Source organism: Hesperophylax consimilis, chromosome 10 (assembly GCF_061612785.1).
Source record: "Hesperophylax consimilis isolate HC1 chromosome 10, BYU_Hcon_1.0, whole genome shotgun sequence".
In the NCBI taxonomy this organism is placed as follows: domain Eukaryota; kingdom Metazoa; phylum Arthropoda; class Insecta; order Trichoptera; family Limnephilidae; genus Hesperophylax; species Hesperophylax consimilis.
The window spans coordinates 32573860-32592088 of record NC_142845.1 but is presented as its reverse complement, the minus strand read 5'-3'; the positions used below and the strand labels follow the sequence as shown (position 1 = coordinate 32592088).

Sequence of the window (18229 nt, the reverse complement as noted above, 5' to 3'; positions counted from 1 at the left end):
AATAAATATATTAATTTTTTTGGTTTTACCGAGGACTGAAATTTCCTCCCAGGGACAGGAGTTTTACAGCGCTAACACCTAAGCCAAATTCTAATTAGATAGTAATGACATTTATTTTGTGTATAACTGCTGTAATCTTTTATTTATTAATTATAATGTCATCCAATTTCAGAAAAATGCGTGTGCGTGGATAAATTGATAGAATGCATTGTCATCGACAACGAGTTTATCTGCCGAGTTCCAGCTCGATCGGATGTCAGGAAGTAGGTTAATTTCCACTCCATTCATTCAATCAAGAAAACAAAATCGAAATTAATACAGTTGTTTTTTTTTAAATCCTATAAATCCACTCTGAAAAGTGATTGTTATTTAAACATCGAAAATATTGCTTGCGTTGTGATGGAGGGCACAGTCAACCGAGGAATTGAACTCACGACGCCTGAGTAGGAACCAGGCGCGATGCTGACCCAGCCACTGACCGGCTATATTGATTTATCATTGTAACTACCTCTACCTACTTTTAATAATAGCCTATGAACATAGAATAAAGAAGAACACAAAAAGTAGCTCTTGGACGTTTTTCGTAATCCAAATATTTACCTAATTAGGACATAAATTTCCAATAAAAAACTGTGTTTACGAAATATAAATGGGATGGAATTCTACAATATCAGGCAAGGCCTACATTACACGCCTGTAAATGATTTACGATTTTATATGCATGGCATTGAAGCCAAACCAAGGGTGAGGGAAAATTGTCTGGCAACCATCTTGTATGACAAACTTTTGAACTGATTTATATGCAAAGGGGTGCATAATTTTTTTTTCTTGTTTATTCCAGATCTCGGGGATAATAATAATAATAATGAACTATTATTATTTTATTATTGCGTTGTACAGTTATAAAGGCTTATGATTTTTTGGGGTATTTGATGAGACAAGGAATGGGATACGTCATTAAAAAATTCAAGTAGATTTCGGGATTTTCCATACATCTTCCCCCTCATCCTGCGTCTTAAATTTTTTCTCTAATTGCTTCGTCCAGGGCTAAATATCCTTAAATAACGTTCCAGAACAAGTTAAAAAACGGTTCTTCAGAGAAATAATATAGACGGTTCCAGTGACAGTAAAGGAACCGGTTCTTTGTAACTGAGACAAGAATATCAACCAGGGGGGCAATATCAACCATCCCTAAGGGCAGGGGCATTTAACTAAGCTTTGGCCTTGAAACTCATTTGAAACCGCCACGCCCACCTCAAAATTCTTATAGAAAACGAATAATATGGCTAAAAGCTCAGATCTCATTGGTGAGAACAGAAGGATTGGTTTGATCTCTCGCTCTCTACCATAATGACTCGTGTAACAGAAAGAGATGACGGAATTTTTCCGTTTGACAGTTTCAAATCATTCAAACAAAATGAGAGTGGTTTATTTATACACGCGGGTTGTCATTTTCTGCCGAAATACTATCATTTCCGTCGAAAATATTGCGTGTTAAAGTTGTTCGTGATAAAAATACAATATAAGCCAGTATAGTGTTAGCGAGTTACAAACATATTATATTCAACCTACCAACGTAAGTTCAAGTTTAAAGTGAATTAACAGTTTTAGGTTATTCGTTCGGTTTTTTGAACAATGCTTCATACTTGACATATGTCTTCCTCCACAACGTATGAATGTTATTTATTATATCGATAAACTTATTCATGTTATTGATTAGTGTTATCCTGTATTATCTTATTGTTTTGGTGAAATTAAAGATTTTTAAACATATGTAACCATGAGTTCATGAGGCTGAAAAATGTCGGAATTTTTCGTCGTACTGTCGGACAATCATGTTTTGGAAATTTTCTTCAGTGTTTTTGCAAATTTCTTGTCATTTTGGGTTTCTTCTTCTCAGATTAACAAGTTTCATCTTAAGGAAATGCACTGTAAAAGTTTATTTTCTTAGTCAGATGAACCTTGCCCTTGGAAAACATTTCGACATTTTTCTGCTTCAAGGACATTTTTATTTTTATAATAGTTTTTTTGGGCTAGTGAATGAATGGAGTAGGCTGAGAGCAATTATGTTGTCTACGGTCGCATCTTTTTTTAAATGGCCTTGAGTTTCCTCAACCTTGTCTACTGCTCTGCTCCGCACGGTAGGTACTGCTTGTATATCTGTGGTTAAGTACTGTATAATTCTGTTGGATACAAAAAGCCGGAAGATATCGATCTAGAGAGTGGTATATTTATGCCCTAAGGTATTTTGACATTTGTGTTTTGACAGGTAATAAAATGTAATTATTGAAATATCGTCAAAATATTTAGGTACAATGAATTAATGAAGTTATTTTTACTTTCCAGACTTCTTTTTCATTGAAGTGTGCGCCGCCGGAAATCTTTTGCGTTTCGCTCATTTATATTCGTAGTCCCTCCCGTAGGCCGGGGGCTTTGCCACACAATATGGAATTACCAGTAATAGACTTCGAAAGGCACAGGTATCCATACTGCATCGTTTGGACGCCGATACCAGTAATAACGTGAGTACTTTTGGTGAAATTGTATGATTTTTAGAAGTACCTACCAACCGAACATAAACAATAGACCGAATAAAAAATATTGAACAGTTAACTCGTACTCCTGCAACTAGACTGCTGTAATATTATGTATGTTTTTTAATTCAACTTTTCGAGGGCTCAAAGTCAAATAACATTATTACTATTCTTAAGCGCCACACTTTAATGCACATATTACGGAATTTACACTTTGTTTCAATAATTACTACAAGAAACAACTATTTACATACACAATAGATTATTAGGTTCTTAGTTAGGGTTTACTAAATAATTTATACGTATTTAGATTGAAACGAAACTTTCGCAAGAGTCACTCAAAAAATGGTGGAAAAGAGATCGTTTTAAAAGGTAAATTTTGAACTTCAATAAAATATAAAACGGAATTATAATGCATCTTTTAATCTCTATCCTGACATAAATCATTGTTTCTTGTAATTAAGTTGAAACAAAGTGTAATTTCCACAATCTGTACCTATTAAAAGTGCAGCGTTTAGCGAAATATTTACAAAAAAATGCTATCTACAAAAAACATACCAATAATACGAGGGCTTAAAGTCAAACGACTTTTTCTACAAAAAAACATGCCAATACTAATTATTGGTACTGTCTTTTTTGTAGAAAACGTTTTAATTTATGCCCTGGAATTATTAGTATGTTTTTTGTGTATAATTTGTTTGACTTTAAGACCTAGAATTATTTGTTTTTTTTTTTTGTAGATAACATTCTTTGATACGGTTTGGTAGTATGCCTTTGGAAGAATGCCCATTAAAAATGCCGTATATCAAACCTACATGAATACTCCAAACATTAATTTTTTTTAAACCTTTTTTTCGAGATTATATTACAGTAATTTAGAGCTCTGATTATCATGTTATAACCATATAATATCTGGTTAATGGCCGAGTGGTCCATGGCATACAGAGAGCCCCCGTTTGGGATCGAGACTTTGCAGGTTCCTCTGCTAGCTAAGTCCTCCATCATTGTACAAGCAACATTTTCTGCTTATGATTATAGTAGTAGTATAATATAACCACTCTAAGATGGTTCTAAATGCCCCCTGATTAACCCTGCACAGAACAACATCAATTATGTATAAATACAAAAAAAGTTACCTTGGCAAATCCTTTTAAAGAGGACATGTTTAAATGTATTTGTGCACACCAAGTTTTTCGAATTAGTTTGGAGCACCCGCCTGCAATCCCCTCTTACCCTGCAAATTCGCAGAGATACTGGGTGCATAGCAACTTTTACAAATTTCTATTTGAATTCTTTGCTTTACAATTCGACTATGTTCTTTTTGTTTTTTTTTTTTTTTCATTCTTCAGCGTCCTGACAAAAACAATTTATTTTAAACAGTACACCATTACATAAGCAAGGATCTCTTCATAATGATTTACCTATGTACAATACAACTTTTTTGTAATTATTATTTTGTAATTGCAGTTGGTTAGTCCCCTTCCTCGGGCATATGGGCATAGCCACCTCTTCTGGCATCATCAGAGACTTTGCAGGTCCGTACTGTGTCACCGAAGATCACATGGCGTTTGGCAACCCCACCCGCTACTGGAGACTCTCGCCCGAGAAGGTGGTCAACGGGGAATCAGCTTGGGACGCCGGGGTGGCAGAAGCCTCGGAGATATACAAAAAGAAATCCGTAAACAAATTAACAATACAGTGAAATCTCCATTGATTATTCCTCAAATAATCGTTTTCCCGCATGTGTTGTTTATTTCTTCCAGTGATCGTTCCTATATGCATCGTTTTATCATATCATTCGTAGCATACAGTTTACTCAATCGATCGCTTCCGGTGGCCGATTCTGACATCCGTTGCGTTAGACATTCAAACACTGCGGTGCGCGCATACTGTTTACTTTCTACATGTTGTGTTTCAATCTTAAAAACAATCCGTCAGGTGATGAAAATTGCATACACTTAGGACGGGTTGTTTCGGAGAATTTGAACATTTCATCAAATTTCAAAGTTAATTTTCAAGTTCTATGAAACATTTTTTCAAGTTCTGTTTTTATTTCAGTTCTGTCAAGCAACTAGCCTATAATGATATAATAACAGAATTCGAATAGGGCTTTCACAGAACCCGAAAATGAATGTTGAAATTTGTCGAATAGTTCAAATTCTCCGAAAAAACCCATCCTCAAAAAAGATTAAAAATTGTTGAAGAAGTGCAAAAAATACCAAGCGTTTAGGAATCACGGGGTTTTCTTTTATCTAAACACATTAATTTAAATACGAAATAATTTTTTTAAATATTTGTTATTTTAATATGAATGTATCTTTTTTAATTTTTTATTTTTTACGCATCCATTGTTTCCCCGCATTCATAGTTTTATTCAATAAGACCCATTAAAACTGTAGATAGAGGTTTCACTGTACATACTATATTTGTAAATTAAAACTATATCTTAAACTCGCTACATCTATTTCATTGGAGTGTGGTCCGAAGAATTAGCGTAATCGACACCTTCGGGGCCTGATACACAGCCGGGAAACACCACAATAAGCGTGCATATTATTCAAACACCACATTATTATTTTTTATCACATTCATAACAGCTCATTCCCTTCCTCCCACAACATGGTCCACTCTTTGCCTTTCTTGAAAAGATATTATCTTCACTTTCTATAAGCTATATTTAGCGAGACTTACGAGTCGGTCAGACTGTAAGATAGATCTCTGTAAAACTGCGTGATATAACCGTAACCTTTGCAGACACACAAGGCCTGCTCTGACCCAAGCCCGCCTGGCACTGTGTTAGGTTACTACCAGCTCCTTGGCACCTTGGCAAGTCAGCGTCGGCAAATTCTGCTGCACAGAACCAGCCCTGCAGACACAATAACCAGGCTCTAGTGTATGCGAGGGCTGTTAAGCAGGCTTCGGCTATGATTTTTGGTTACAGTAACACGTTACAATTACGGTTACAGCCGATGAATATGCGGATTAAGATAGGCCTGTTTTAAATTAATGCCTACAATTTTAATTTATTTAACTCTCTGTAAGTCCATCATTGTTTTTGTAACTAATTTAATGTTCTCTTTTTTCAGCATAGCCTAGTAACTGACAACTGCCACTCCCACGTGGCACGAGCTTTGAACATAATGCATTACGACAATAGCTCATCTTGGAACATGGTTAAGTTGGCATTTCACGTCTTCATTCGGGCTAAATACACCAGGTGACACTTTTTAAGAATTTGAAATGCAAAAATTCCCGGTTTACGAATAACCCTACAATATTCTAACGCTCCCTACTACAATTTTTTTTTTTGCTCCCATGTACACTCATTATACTATCTCCCATTTTACCTTATTCCTTTGACAGTAACCTCTTCCCTTTGATGAAGATCACCAGGTTTGTCATTGGATATTCGGCTATGTCAACTGGTTCCACAGTGTGTCTTCCCAGGTAGCTGAGCCTTGTTCCCATCAGGGCGGAACATTGGCATCATAAGTGAATTGGACTCTCTTCATCCTCTTCACTAGTCCTGCATCTACTGGTGTTTTCCACTTTCAACAACTGCATGTGTCTCCTGAGGTGGCAATGTCCCGTTAGTAATCCTACCAGTTTCCATAAAAAATGAATCAATTGTTGCTTGTGCAATGATGGAGGACTTAGAATGCAGAGGATTGAACCCGCAACGCCTGGGTGGGAATACAACTCTTTGGGTCACACAGCTACAAGCCCAACATTTATTTATTGCAAAAGTTTTCTGTAGTGTGCATTTAAAAAAAATATATGTATATATTTCTCCAACCAAACTAACCATTCTTATTTTTTTCTAGTGTGGGAGCATTTTTCAAGACATGGATACCTTTTATCATTTTTGCTATTTTTCTCGGAATTTTAATAGCCTATTAAGGCATCTGCTTAATTCTGTTCCAACTTATTTTATGTTTTGATTTAAGACTGTTAATTTATTGTTGAATAAATCTGAGTATTTTCATATGATCAGTCACATCATCAATGAAATATTACATTAAGACACAAGAATTGAAATATTATATTCCGCACATACATATTAATATTCAGGTACCATTGATTTTTGTAATCATTCACTATCATTGGTAGTATAGATATATATGTATACATAAGTCCTTTTCAAATCCGTTTTTAATGTACGGATTACGGTATATGATTCGTATGTGTGTATTCAATGTTGAAATGTTGTAGTACTTGTGATCAATTTCTCTTAATCACAGGGCTTATAAAACCTCCATTGCGACAATTTTATAAAATGTTTTATTTCTATGTGGTACCTCACAAGAGCTCCTCTGTATGTACGGTGTAATACAGGTATATTGTGTGTGATAACCTAGTGCACCAGTGAAGTGTCTATTTTGATACATTGGACCATGTAACAAATTACTAATTTCGTTGGCTTAATTTGTAGAATGCGTAACTACCATTTATCAAATTTTACAGGAGGCACAAAAAACCTCACAGTGAAAAAAAATGAAAAACAGCTAATTATTTTTATTTATGTTCAGAACTTACCATATTTTTCTGTGTTTATTTTCGATCATTAAATATTTGTAAGTTAAGGCTTTCTATTTTAAAACGGAGTTAGGAAGTTTACTTAATTCTGCTAAATGGCACCACTAATTTGTGTTTAAAAACAAAGTGGATATTTTTACGAATTTACGAGATTCACTATTCGAAGCGGGACTAATTTTAACACCAACTGGCATTTTTTTTATATTTTTATTTTTTTTTTTATTTTTTTTTTTTTTTTTATTATCAATATAAAGTTTTTTTACAGGTTTTTTTTTTCGAAGTCTGTCTCACTAGGATAAACCTGTGTCGAGACAGACGTATTTGATACATGAATTAATGTTTACATATTTTTTGATACATAAAATATTTCATTACATTAAATGACATTGTGAAAAAGATACAAAATAATAAATAATAATAATAAATGATAAATTTGTTAATCAGCATCTAGTTGGAGTACATACTTATGTAGGGATTTTTATAAAATTTTTGATCATGGATCTGTCTTGACTGATGATCCAAGACTTAATGTCTGTTTTATATTTCAAAAAAAAATCGTTCAGTCTAATGGCTAGTGGGAGAGCATTATATAGCCTTGTTGCAAAATATCTAAAATTTCTCTGGCCAAAAGTTGTTTTAGCGAAAGGGATTTGTAAGAAATTATGTCCTTTGGTTCTAGTATCACGAGCAGTTTGGATATTGTCAAAAGTAGTTTTGTGTTTGAAGAGGTATGTTAGTATGTTTTTAGCATAAAGTTGCCTAATGTCCATAACACAGATTTTCCTAAAGATTTCATCCGAACTGCTTGTGATTGGTAGTTTGAGGATAATCTTTATTATAAGTTTGTGAGCTTTAGATATTGGATCAATGGCGGCAGCGTTTGCTCCTCCCCATGCTATGATACCATATTCTATTAAAGATTGACAAAGTGCATAGTAGATTGTTTTGAGCTGGCTTAGGTTGAGAAAGTTGCGAGTTTGTCTAAAAAAGTAAATGAATTTTCTAAGTTTGTTTGCTGTAGTGGTTATACATATGTTGTTTCCACTTTAAATTGCTGTCAAAAATAATACCTAAGTATTTAATTTTAGTTACCTGTTCTAAATAATTATTAAAATTAATAAACATTAAAATCTTATTTTCGAGAAAAACGGAGTTACGCAGTCTACAAATTAAACTGACGACATGTAAAAGCATAGCTTTGTAAACTATCCAAAATTGTTTAAAACAAACAACAACTTGATAAAATCATTGCTTTATAATCTAAAATGTGCTACTTATCATAAAATTTAAATAATCAACATGTAGGTATAAAGCCTTATCAAATTTATTTTTTTTAACTCAAAGATCGAATTCCATTTTCATCGCATTGGAGGTTTTTTACAGTCTAGTGATAATGTTAATGCTCGCAAAATCATCATGAAATTACATGTGTGTTGAATAATTCATCAGCATTACATATAAGTATTTGTTAAAGATTGTATGGAGTGTCTCTCAAATTTCAAGTTAATTCAATAGAAGAATTATGTGCTACATATTAGAAAATTAGATTCAACTTTTCAATAAATTTTATTGTAATATTTAATCATTGAAGATAATATCAGCAATTCTATCAGAAAATTTGAAACAGAAAAAGATACGGTCACATCTAGGAATTAGAAATATTTATCCAAGACACTATCTAGATTGTATTTAGTTCAGGAAGAATCTTGCAACCATACATATAGATAGCAGCCAATAAAAATATTCGTTAAGAAAATGAAGATAATGCTGGTAATAATAATGATTGGATTTTGTATAGAGCCGTTTTCGTGAGAAAATCACCTCAAGGGCGCTTAACAACTAAATTTATGCATTGATCACTTAGACTTATAACTAATTACTTTTGGCTTATAACTAAGTTTCATAGATAGAGACTTATAACTAAGATTAATGTTGAGTGATTTACAACTAAGACTTTTAACTAATGACTTAAAATATACATATTTTTATTACGAAGTGGGCATTTACATAATACGACTTACAACTACGGCTTAAACTAGAGATTTACGACTAACATACATATTTACATTTACAAATACAGATTGTTATGATTTCTGCCCGTGGTGTCAGTGGTAAGGTATAAAATATCACAAAAATAGTTTACGCGTAATAAACGGTTATTACATTCTCGTAGTTCTAGTTCTTAGTTGAAGTATGGTACAGTTAAATATGACCGAAGGAAATAGGGTCGGATTAGCTCAGTGGTAGAGCAGCGCCCCAACAAGGCTAAGGTCCTGGGTTCATTTCCTAGAGATGACATTATTTTTTTTCTGTTTCAAATTTTCGTTTGAGAATTGCTAAAACTATCTTCAATGATTAAATTTTACAATTTGAGGTTTTTCTCGTTACATTATTGTTATAACAAAAAAATATTATTGTGTAATAGTCCCCTTATAAGAAAGTAATTCAATTACTTTAAATCCCTCATTAGTTGAATGGCTCCCATTTGGTGCGAAAATTAATGTTAGGCTTAATTTTAAGAAATATTGTGATTGTTATTAAGTTATTAACTCTTCAAATTAATATTTAAAGAATATTGACAAATGTTATCAAATTACACATGACGAGATCAAAGGAAAATGGGGTTAATGCCACAATTGGGATTTGAAAGCCCGAGACATCTCAACCACTGGTCTATCGAAGCAACAGCATTAAAACCATCAGTAACCATAATGCATATTAAGTACCTACTTATTTAATTTATCTATGTATTACTTTATTTTCATTTTTTCCCTAATATCTTGACATATTTTTTTATATTCACTACTATTATTGTCTATGCATTATAAATCTGTTCTATAAACACTAAATTTTTGAAGTTATTTTACAAAAAGTCTTATTTTTAATTTTTAGCTTTTAAAAATGTTTGTTTATCGATGAGAGAATTTACTACGCTATCTTTATCTGTGTATCTGTGTCTGTGAATAGCTGAATTCCAATTCAATAATAATTAGTGGAATAGATTCGATGTGTAGAATCTTTTTCATTTAGAGTTATTCATATATTATGTAGTACTGGATTAATTTATCATGTAAGATTTCCCAAAATGTGTTCGGATTATTTTGTATTCCTAAGGGATAGCAAATATGTTGCCACAAAGCGAAAAGTTAATCAATTATTTTTATAAGTAATAATTGTTCGCCTGAAACACTCATCCACATTGAAAAAATCTCCTGATAAAAAATACATGACGCCAACGGGACTCGAACCCGTGTCCATTCGATTTCCGGTCGAAAGCTCTGACCACTGAGCTATGGGGGCTTATTTCTTACCCGAGAAAATATTCAATATATGCTAGTGTTTCATTCAACAATTACTGCTTTTTACATTTTTTCACCTGAGAACAACCAACTTTATTTTTATATGAGAAAGGCATTGTAAGTGCTAAATCTCTCACTAGATGGCGTTCATACAAATTGTATACATTTTTTAGGTGAAATACTTGGACTTGTCAAATATTAATTATTATTTTTTTGATAAATTAATGTTAGACAAGATTTTATTTATGCATAGCACAAAGGATAACAATTATTTTTATAAGTAATAATTGTTCGCCTGAAACACTCATCCACATTGAAAAAATCTCCTGATAAAAAATACATGACGCCAACGGGAGATTATTATTATTATTATTATTTTTTATCAGGAGATTTTTTCAATGTGGATGAGTGTTTCAGGCGAACAATTATTACTTATAAAAATAATTGTTATCCTTTGTGCTATGCATAAATAAAATCTTGTCTAACATTAATTTATCAAAAAAATAATAATTAATATTTGACAAGTCCAAGTATTTCACCTAAAAAATGTATACAATTTGTATCAACGCCATCTAGTGAGAGATTTAGCACTTACAATGCCTTTCTCATATAAAAATAAAGTTGGTTGTTCTCAGGTGAAAAAATGTAAAAAGCAGTAATTGTTGAATGAAATACTAGCATATATTGAATATTTTCTCGGGTAAGAAATAAGCCCCCATAGCTCAGTGGTCAGAGCTTTCGACCGGAAATCGAATGGACACGGGTTCGAGTCCCGTTGGCGTCATGTATTTTTTATCAGGAGATTTTTTCAATGTGGATGAGTGTTTCAGGCGAACAATTATTACTTATAAAAATAATTGTTATCCTTTGTGCTATGCATAAATAAAATCTTGTCTAACATTAATTTATCAAAAAAAATAATAAGTTAATCAATGACAAACTTGTATCCCTGTACCTGATAGATTGGCCCAAATTTTTAAGTGTTTACAATTGTTTGTAAAAGTCTACATTTTTTGTAAATTTGAATATTGTTCAATGCATTCTGATTTTATAAACGTTTTAGAAATTTGGACATCAAAAATCTTTTTGCATTTAACAGGCTTTTAAATATTTTTACCTTTCTATCCTGACGACGGTGAAATTTTTCATAGAATTTTGGAATGCTTATGTATTTTAGTGATATACACGGTGTCCGGAAACTCGTAGTACAAGCGGGAAACTGGAGAATCTACACCACATGGGGAACCCAAAAAAACATAAAGATTTTTGATTTGAGCATTTTCAAAAAAAAAAAAAAAAACAAAAAAAAATATTTTTCGGCTATTTTAGGGTTAAAGTTTTTTCTGGTGTTTAGGGTTGAATAACAGATGTTTTAACCCTGCAGAGCAGAAATATTTTATGATTACACCGGGTTAAATGTAGGGTGATTTCAAAATAATGCTTCAAATCCGAGTTTCTTCATTTGTTTTACTTTCAAATAGTTTGAATTAGTTGGGTTTGATCTTCAGTAATAATTTATAAGAATTTGATTAAAAAAAAAAAAAAAAAAATCAACTTCAAACTCGATTTACTCGATAACGAAAGCTCAAATAAAAAAAATATATACTACAAAATCGACTCCAAATGTGATGTAGATTCACCAGTTTCCCGCTTGTACTACGAGTTTCCGGACACCCTGTATATGTATGGTGACCGAATAACTCATCAAAATCACAATTCAACATGCCTATAAAAAGTGTTATGAAGTCATTAAAAGTGATGAAACAAAAACTAGATGTGTTGAATTGTCGTTTTGACGAGTTATCATAGAACCATATATATTATTAAAAATTATATATGTATATATATATTTTTTTATTATTATGTTATTGTTAAAACAAAAACCATTTAAGATACTAGATAGCTTTATCTTGCAGGCGTTTATAATTGAAATAAAAATTGTTAATTCTGTATAGTGAAATTTTTATTTTTTAATATCACGAATAAAAATGTTAACACATAAACTTACCGAAACATTTTGACACGAAACGTCCATAATTTTGAAAGAATTCGATATTTTGAAAAACATTCCTATTGCGTAGGAGATTAGTAAGAAAACTGTCACTTCAATTTTTATCCCTTTTATACAGTGAATATTTTTATTATCTGATAATGAAAAAATCCCATTAATTTGTAACCGTACATTTTGACAATTTTTATGATTTTATCCACCGAATCGAGTAACTAAATAGTATAAAACAATGTCACTATATGCGTCTGTCTGTTTGTGCGCTTAGCTCTTCTAAACTATGCAACGGAGATAGTTGGGTTTTTACTATCAATTAGAGAATTACTTCCGGAAGGTATTTATTGTAAGTAGAGAAAACAAGCAACGCCTGGTGCACGTCAGCTAGTTTTATAATAATTGAGAAAATGACTTATTTCTCTTTCCAACGACGAACAAATAACACATCACCGCATTGTAGAAAAAAAAGACAAAAATGCTTTTATAATATACTAGATGGCGTGTTGCTTGGGATTTTTAATGATTTGGAGTATAGTTTTGATGTTGTGAATTCTACAAGCATTGGCTATTCTCTACTTTCTATAAATATAATATGCATGTATTATATATACAAACCTTCCGGAAGAAATTCCCTAAATGATAGTGAAAACTCTATCAAAATCCACTGTTTAGTTTAGAAGAACTAAGCGCATGAACAGACAGACGTGGATAGCGACCTTATTTTACACTACATATTTAGAGATGGATGCTCCGGTCAGATCTGTCCTCAGAAGCTCTAATGGAATATAATATGTGTGGCTAGTAATGTCCTTCCGAGGCTTGGAAGGGTTAAGGATATATGCTTAAGTCTTACTAATACATTCTTCAGTATATTTTCTACCTAATTTACGCTTCCAGTTTTTTGTCATTTGTTGGGAGAAGAGTTGACATCCTCAAAACTTCTAATTTCCCCACAGAACTCTACATTACACAAGTCGTTATAGAATTCTGGATTGGTTGGAAGAAATTGCCGCCTGGCAATAAACCTTTATACTTTTTTTAATATATTCTCTAATAAGTCTTGAATATAAAAATATTTTCAAGATGACTGAACCCAAAATGCTTCCTTGTGGCATTCCGAATTCTACATTAGTTTTTGAAAATAATTTCTTTCCGGTGAACAGAGTACTTATAGGTTAGTTTGTTCTGGTACACGGAGTAGGAATAGTAACCTGAACTTCCATTACCAACTCGGCTGCATTATATTTTTTTATTCTTCAAGTTGCCTGAGGAGTAAAGGGTTGTAAGGGTTTTTTTCCCAAATCCCCATTTTAGTATTTTGGGTCCACAGATCGAAGATGACAGACTTGCCCAAACCCAAAATCTGATTATCATTTGACTAGCTGAAGGCGTGACCGCGTGACAATCTTTTTGGAACCACAAAAGTTCAGGAATATGTTCAAATTTATGCATATGCCTAAGGGCCCGTTCCCACTTCCGTTTTCAAATCGGAGGCGGGTCCCGTTTTAAAAACGGATGCCCTAGTGGCTGTAGTGGATGTATGGAGCTGTTCACACTTGTCCGACACGATTTGAAAACGGATCCGACATTTTTTGTCGGATGGCTCGCCTACGCAGCGCGTCCGTTTTCAAATCGTGTCGGAACACGCTCGCTCATAGTGTTGTATGGAGCTGTTCACACTTGTCGTCCAGTCGTTCCGGCAGAGTCCCCGCCACACCCCGACCCCTCCCCGCCCGGTCCCAGTCGCAAGGAAGCAGGCACGCTGCGTGCTTGTATTTGGTTATTTTGTTAAGTAAATAAATCAAAACTACAATAATGGATAAGGAAATAAATCCCGAAAATTTAATACCACTGGTCGAAGAAAGAGTATGGTAATATTTTATCTTTAACCGAATAAAAACAAAACACTTGGTGTACACAACTTTTGTACATCAAAATTTTAATTTTTTTTTTTAAGTTTACTTTTTTTAAATTTTAAAGCTTTAATGAGATGCACGGAAGAGCTTATTATTTTAATAAACACATAATAAAAAATATTTGAGTTGTTATTGTTTTCTTACTTTAAAATATCGATAGCCTTTCTTCAGGACAAATGCACTTTCTCAATTTTGTATTTTGATATGTTAAGTTCTCTGAAACTCATTCCAGTAGATGGTTAAAGGAAGTGATAGACATTCTCTTAAGCCATTAAGCGCCCTTGAGGTGATTTTTCATGGTGAAAACGGCGCTATATAAATAATCCAATCATTATTATTCTAAAATAATTAAAGAACTTTAGTTCATCACTTCTCAACTCACCAATTAACACTTGGAAAATTCCTACAGAAAATCATTCGGCTATGATTGGGTGTACCCAAAATTTTCTTTTCACTTTTTTCCTTCTTTTTAATAAGTACAACATGACAACAAGAGCTTCATCGTCGTCCATTGCGCACCATTACTGAAGAATGAGCAAATAACATGTTTTTGTTGAATCGACAATTATTTTTTTTCGTAGAGTATGGTCCGTTTTTAAAACGGTAGTGTGAACAGGGCCATTGGCCATCTGTTTTTAAAACGGGACCCGCCTCCGATTTGAAAACGGAAGTGGGAACGGGCCCTAAGTATCCACAATTTATTTTTTATTATTCATATATAAATTTCAAGGGTTCTTTAAAGTTAGTGTGATAAAAACTTAACAAGTAAATTGTATTTTTTAAATCTTTATATTTATGTTAAACTGTTATTTTCAATTTAATTTATAATAACGATTACTGTGTAATAAATAAATATCTTAAATAAACTGATATCATTTGTGCTTTGACCTTCGACGAATGCACATCCAAAAAACTAGACCCTGATTTATTCACCCTGGGGCTTTTCTGTGCGATGTGTTCTCTCATATTTCAAGTGTTCCTTTTTACTGTGGTGAGTGAATTCCTATACATTTGTAACTATATAGCGTAACAAAATATTCAGTTTTTTGTTTTTTAGGAAACAAGCCAAACCTTCATTTATCGATAGGAACTGAAGGGGACATGCCCGCGCCACCTCCCCGCTCCTCGCAAATTGTTTTGTTCCCCTCACCCTTATGGGCAGGTCAATCTTTTATTTGGTCTGTGGTACCTATGTATTTATTTATTTTATGCTATCAATTCTACTGTAGCCATCATTGTAATAATGCATCACATTATATTCATTTATAATGAGATGTACTTTTTATTTCATTTGAGAACCACTTTTTTTTGTTAAACGCTTTTTTCTTCTTTTTTAAGTGGTAATCATATTACAGTGCACTTCTTCAATTGCTCCTACCCTATTATAGAATTCACAAAAAAATTATTGTAACAAACTGTATTCTTCTAATGTAGGTAATAAATATGTTTAAAAATAAATATGTTTTAATCCACAAATCTATGAGTTTTTATAAACACCTAATAATATAAGCACTGAAATATGTGCAGATCTACAAACTTATCTATGCAGCTGGGGACATTGCACTGGATACAAAAATGATTCCTCATTTGGCAATCTTGGTATATAAATTGTAAATCTGCACCAATACCTGTAGTTTTTTTGCTGTCAATACATCAAAAGGTCGGTATTTACCTACCTATCGTTTTTCTCTGTGTTCTGAAAAAATGGCTTCAATACAGTGAGAGGAAAATTGTTAACGTCAGTGGTAGGTACCTATCAAATACCCCAAAAAAATCATTAGCCGTTATAATCGCGTTAATAACACAAAAATAAAATCATACTTTTATATCACACACCTCACAAGAGCACCCTTTACTGTGTACACTGTGAAGGCAGGGGATCTATGTCACCACCCGGTTGGGCAGCGTTGTGAGGCAGGCTAAGATAGGAGCTGTAGGGAGGGATTTATTAATATGTCACACGCTTATCGACCGGCCGCAAATATCAACATTTTGATGGCTTATAACCATATCATTATAAGCACCGAATAATGTCTTTGGCATTTTCCAAAAAGTCAAAGGTTCTGTCCTCAGTGTGCTCTAATACATTTTTTAGGGAACTACCTGACTATTCAGATCTAGCTACCAAACACGTCTAAAGTCAATTGAAGCAAGGGTTCAATCTTGTCCATTTAATCTACTAGGGTGCTGCAAATAAATTTTGTATTACTTTATTGTTGTGGTGGTGGTTGTGTTTTTTGTGGTGGTTGTGGTGGTGGTTGTTGTAATGGTTGTTGCGGTGGTTTGATTGGTGGTTGTGTTTTTTGTGGTGGTTGTTGTTTGGTGGTTGTGGTGGTGGTTGTTGTAATGGTTGTTGCAGTGGTTTGATTGGTGGTTGTGGTGGTGGTTGTTGTGGTGGTAGTTGTTTGATGTCGTGGTGGTGGTTCTTTTGAAAGTTTGGTAACTATAAGCTCAACAATTTAGAATTCATAATTAATTAATAATGCGAAAAAACACTTTAATTAATTAATTAAGCCGAAGAGTTAGAGATATATTTATATATTTCAATTCCGCATCAGTATGTATTTAAAATTGGTATACGAAAACAGTGTATTTGTACATGTAAGTATGTAGTAATTTCAGCATAGGAACTGTATTTATTTACATAAAAAGGAATACTGCTACTTTACCTACCAAGAGAGGTAAAATTGCGATAACATCAAACACAATATCATCTTTTTTTACTACAAAAAACCAGGTATTAAAAAAAAAATTTTTGGTAAAACATAAAATAACCGATACTTAATATTTTCACATCCTCAACACATTTTTGGTAATTACTGTGCTCTAAGTTACGACGGCAGGTACCTACTGCAATTTTTTCTCTACAAAAGTACTGTATTTCACTGTGCAAGTTTCATGACGCCATAGTTCACCGTTTTAAAAGTGTTTGCTGCTTCAAAACATGGATTTTGCGTTTTGTAGAGATGTTTTGAATAAATTATTGTTACTTTTTCCAAAAAATTATCTGCATTTTCAGAATTCACGATTTCAGACAAAAAAATTTCGTGAGCACTCAACATTTACAATTGTTTTAGTGAAGCAGAAATAAATATCCTTAATACGTACATAAAGCTGATTATTTCAAACGAAGTAAAGCAAGGTTTTTAATGTAAATCGTAACCTTCGAAGTTAGTGATGTGATGAAAACATAAGTATTTCAGTTGTTAGAAACCATTTCATCATATTACGAAAATATGGCTTTGATGACGTAACGTTTTTATTTTCCTTTTTTTAATATTTTGTGTTACGCTTTAATTTACGTTACCATAGATTTACAAAATATACATGCTTTAATCGAAGATTTGTGTTATAAATCGTTAAAATCTAAATTACAACTCTATCATCTTTTAGCTTCTGTTTTTTTTTACTATGGATATTCGCTAAATACATCGTAATGGTATTCAATAGAATATAACATCGAAAACGATAGAAAAACATAAGGGGCAGAGTATTTAAAAAAATATATATTCCAGGCTTTCTAGAACATTGAGATGTTCTAGGAATCATTATTTTTTTATATAAATAGTCAAATTCATAATTATATGGATGATTGGAATCGAGCTCAGACTTAGGACGGGTTGTTTCGGAGAATTTGAACAATTCATCAAATTTCAACATTCATTTTCGGGTTCTGTGAAAGTTCAATTCAAATTCTGTTATTGTATCATTATAGGCTAGATGCTTGACAAAACTGAAATAAAAACAGAACTTGAAAAAATCTTTCACAGAGCTTGGAAATGAATGTTGAAATTTGATGAATTGTTCAAATTCTTCGAAACAACCCATCCGAACGGGTGGTTTCAAGAAATTTGAACAATTCATCAAATTTCAAAGTTAATTTTCAAGTTCAGTGAAAGTTCTTTTCCAATTATTTCAGTTCTGTGAAGCATCTCGCCG

At 32.8% G+C, this 18229-nt stretch overlaps 1 protein-coding gene across 1 annotated transcript; it reads left to right on the top strand.

The window, feature by feature from the left end:
- The first annotated feature begins 2209 nt into the window (after positions 1-2209).
- On the top strand, positions 2210-10242 carry LOC149420629 (transmembrane protein 222). Its single transcript, XM_089636852.1, has 5 exons — positions 2210-2269; positions 2347-2522; positions 4002-4212; positions 5621-5751; positions 6359-10242. The coding sequence occupies exons 2-5, from the start codon at positions 2446-2448 to the stop codon at positions 6432-6434; spliced, it is 495 nt and encodes a 164-aa protein (XP_089492978.1). The 5' UTR covers positions 2210-2269; positions 2347-2445; the 3' UTR covers positions 6435-10242.
- Positions 10243-18229: the final 7987 nt, after the last annotated feature.

What these genes read in the sequence shown, in the direction of transcription:
- LOC149420629 (XM_089636852.1), top strand. Translation starts at nt 2,446, where the DNA reads ATGGAATTACCAGTAATAGACTTCGAAAGGCACAGGTATCCATACTGC. An exon ending in AGATATACAAAAAGAAATCC is followed by an intron (nt 4,213 to 5,620) that starts GTAAACAAATTA and finishes CTCTTTTTTCAG; the next exon opens with CATAGCCTAGTAACTGACAA. An exon ending in ATTCGGGCTAAATACACCAG is followed by an intron (nt 5,752 to 6,358) that starts GTGACACTTTTT and finishes ATTTTTTTCTAG; the next exon opens with TGTGGGAGCATTTTTCAAGA.